This window comes from Merops nubicus, unplaced genomic scaffold (genome assembly GCF_000691845.1).
Source record: "Merops nubicus isolate BGI_N331 unplaced genomic scaffold, ASM69184v1 scaffold17696, whole genome shotgun sequence".
In the NCBI taxonomy this organism is placed as follows: Eukaryota; Metazoa; Chordata; class Aves; order Coraciiformes; family Meropidae; genus Merops; species Merops nubicus.
Window position 1 is genome coordinate 55,309 of NW_008615800.1, and position 1,344 is coordinate 56,652.

General features: G+C 41.3%; 1 protein-coding gene across 1 annotated transcript in view; it reads right to left on the bottom strand.

The window, feature by feature from the left end:
- Nucleotides 1-1,344, bottom strand: part of LOC103775212 (AP-3 complex subunit beta-1-like) — a gene marked incomplete at its 5' end in the record, with an annotated part of 82,859 nt that overhangs the window by 53,235 nt on the left and 28,280 nt on the right. The window contains one exon of the mRNA XM_008942655.1: nt 1,254-1,338. Coding sequence (XP_008940903.1) covers nt 1,254-1,338 — 85 coding nt within the window. The remainder of the gene's footprint in view (nt 1-1,253; nt 1,339-1,344) is intronic.

Genomic DNA, 1,344 nt, shown 5'->3' on the forward strand with positions numbered 1-1,344 from the left:
GGAGAAGCAGAAGGAAAATTCAGGCCAGGAAAAACACCCAAAAAACTAGGCAGACCACTATATCAGAATAGTGATATATGTCTGACTCAGTGACCGCTCTGATCTGCAATAAGACTAACTTCTGAAAGAGCTCTAACAGTGACCTGCAATGGTGTAGAGCTCTAGAGACACACTGGCTTCCTCTTAACCACCAAAAGCTGCTAAATCTTTGTGATGCTCTACTCAGCAACTGTTATTTGAACAAAACAATATTCTTTTGGATATCAATGAAAATTTAACTGTGGATTGCAGCTTAGCAACTCAGCTTCAGTCACATACGTTGTGTAGGAACATGCAGTATTAGAGGAATCACAAAATTAATGCCAATAAGACACTCTCCAGAGAAAATACTTGCAAAACACACATGATGAAAGGATTTTCATATTTTGAGGTTTAACTGGTTGGAGAGAGAGGTCTTCTGTTACACTGCTGATGGATGTTACTCCAATTTCCTGCAGTACATTTGTTTTTGTGGACAAAGGTGCCTTCACACATTCTTTCATGCCAACCCTATCATTTGTAATTCTCTGCTTGAGCTGATTGCCTTCAAATTCTCCCCGTAAAAGCTTTCAAAAGTTTGTAAACAAATTCCTCTTTTCCTGAAAAGTGTACAAGAACACACTTGCACTAAGTTGCCTCAGAGTTTCCAATCTGCTAATAAAAAGCTATTGTTAGTAAATGGCCCTAATTCCTAATTTTCCTAATTCTCACCAGATGATCAAAAATGTAAACCCTAGTCTCTTCCAAACTTTACAACTCAAAACATACATAAATTCTCCCCCTGCTGCTGCCTTTTTTTATATTACCTAATTTTTTTCTGTTTAGAATTGGATTTGTAGATAAACACACCACCTCTCAGCTCCCACTTCATTAGTCCAGCTACGCTCATCATTAAAAGCAACTAATATACTGCAGCACAGTGAATACAGAGGTATGAAATCAGAAGTGAGATGGAAGGGGAAAAAAGCCCACTAAATCCATGAACCATGCAGAAGTGGCCTACAGCTGATCCACTTCTCTAACTGAGAAGAGCAAGCACCGTGCAGGTTTACGAATGTGCCGTTTCCAGGCTCAGAGAAGCAACACAGATGTTCACTTGCATCAACGTTTTTCAGTACAGCGTACCAACAGTATTTAAATACTTCTGTTTCAGGCTAATATTCTGCACTGACGGGTGCCTTCAGCAAAGTTGCTTTCGAATGCTGCTGACGTACCGACTCAAGCACTTCGACGTTTCGGACGGAGGGGTCAGGCGCCACCTCTGGCCAGTCTGACAGCTCCAGGTAGCCAGTGGCTCCGCTGCTG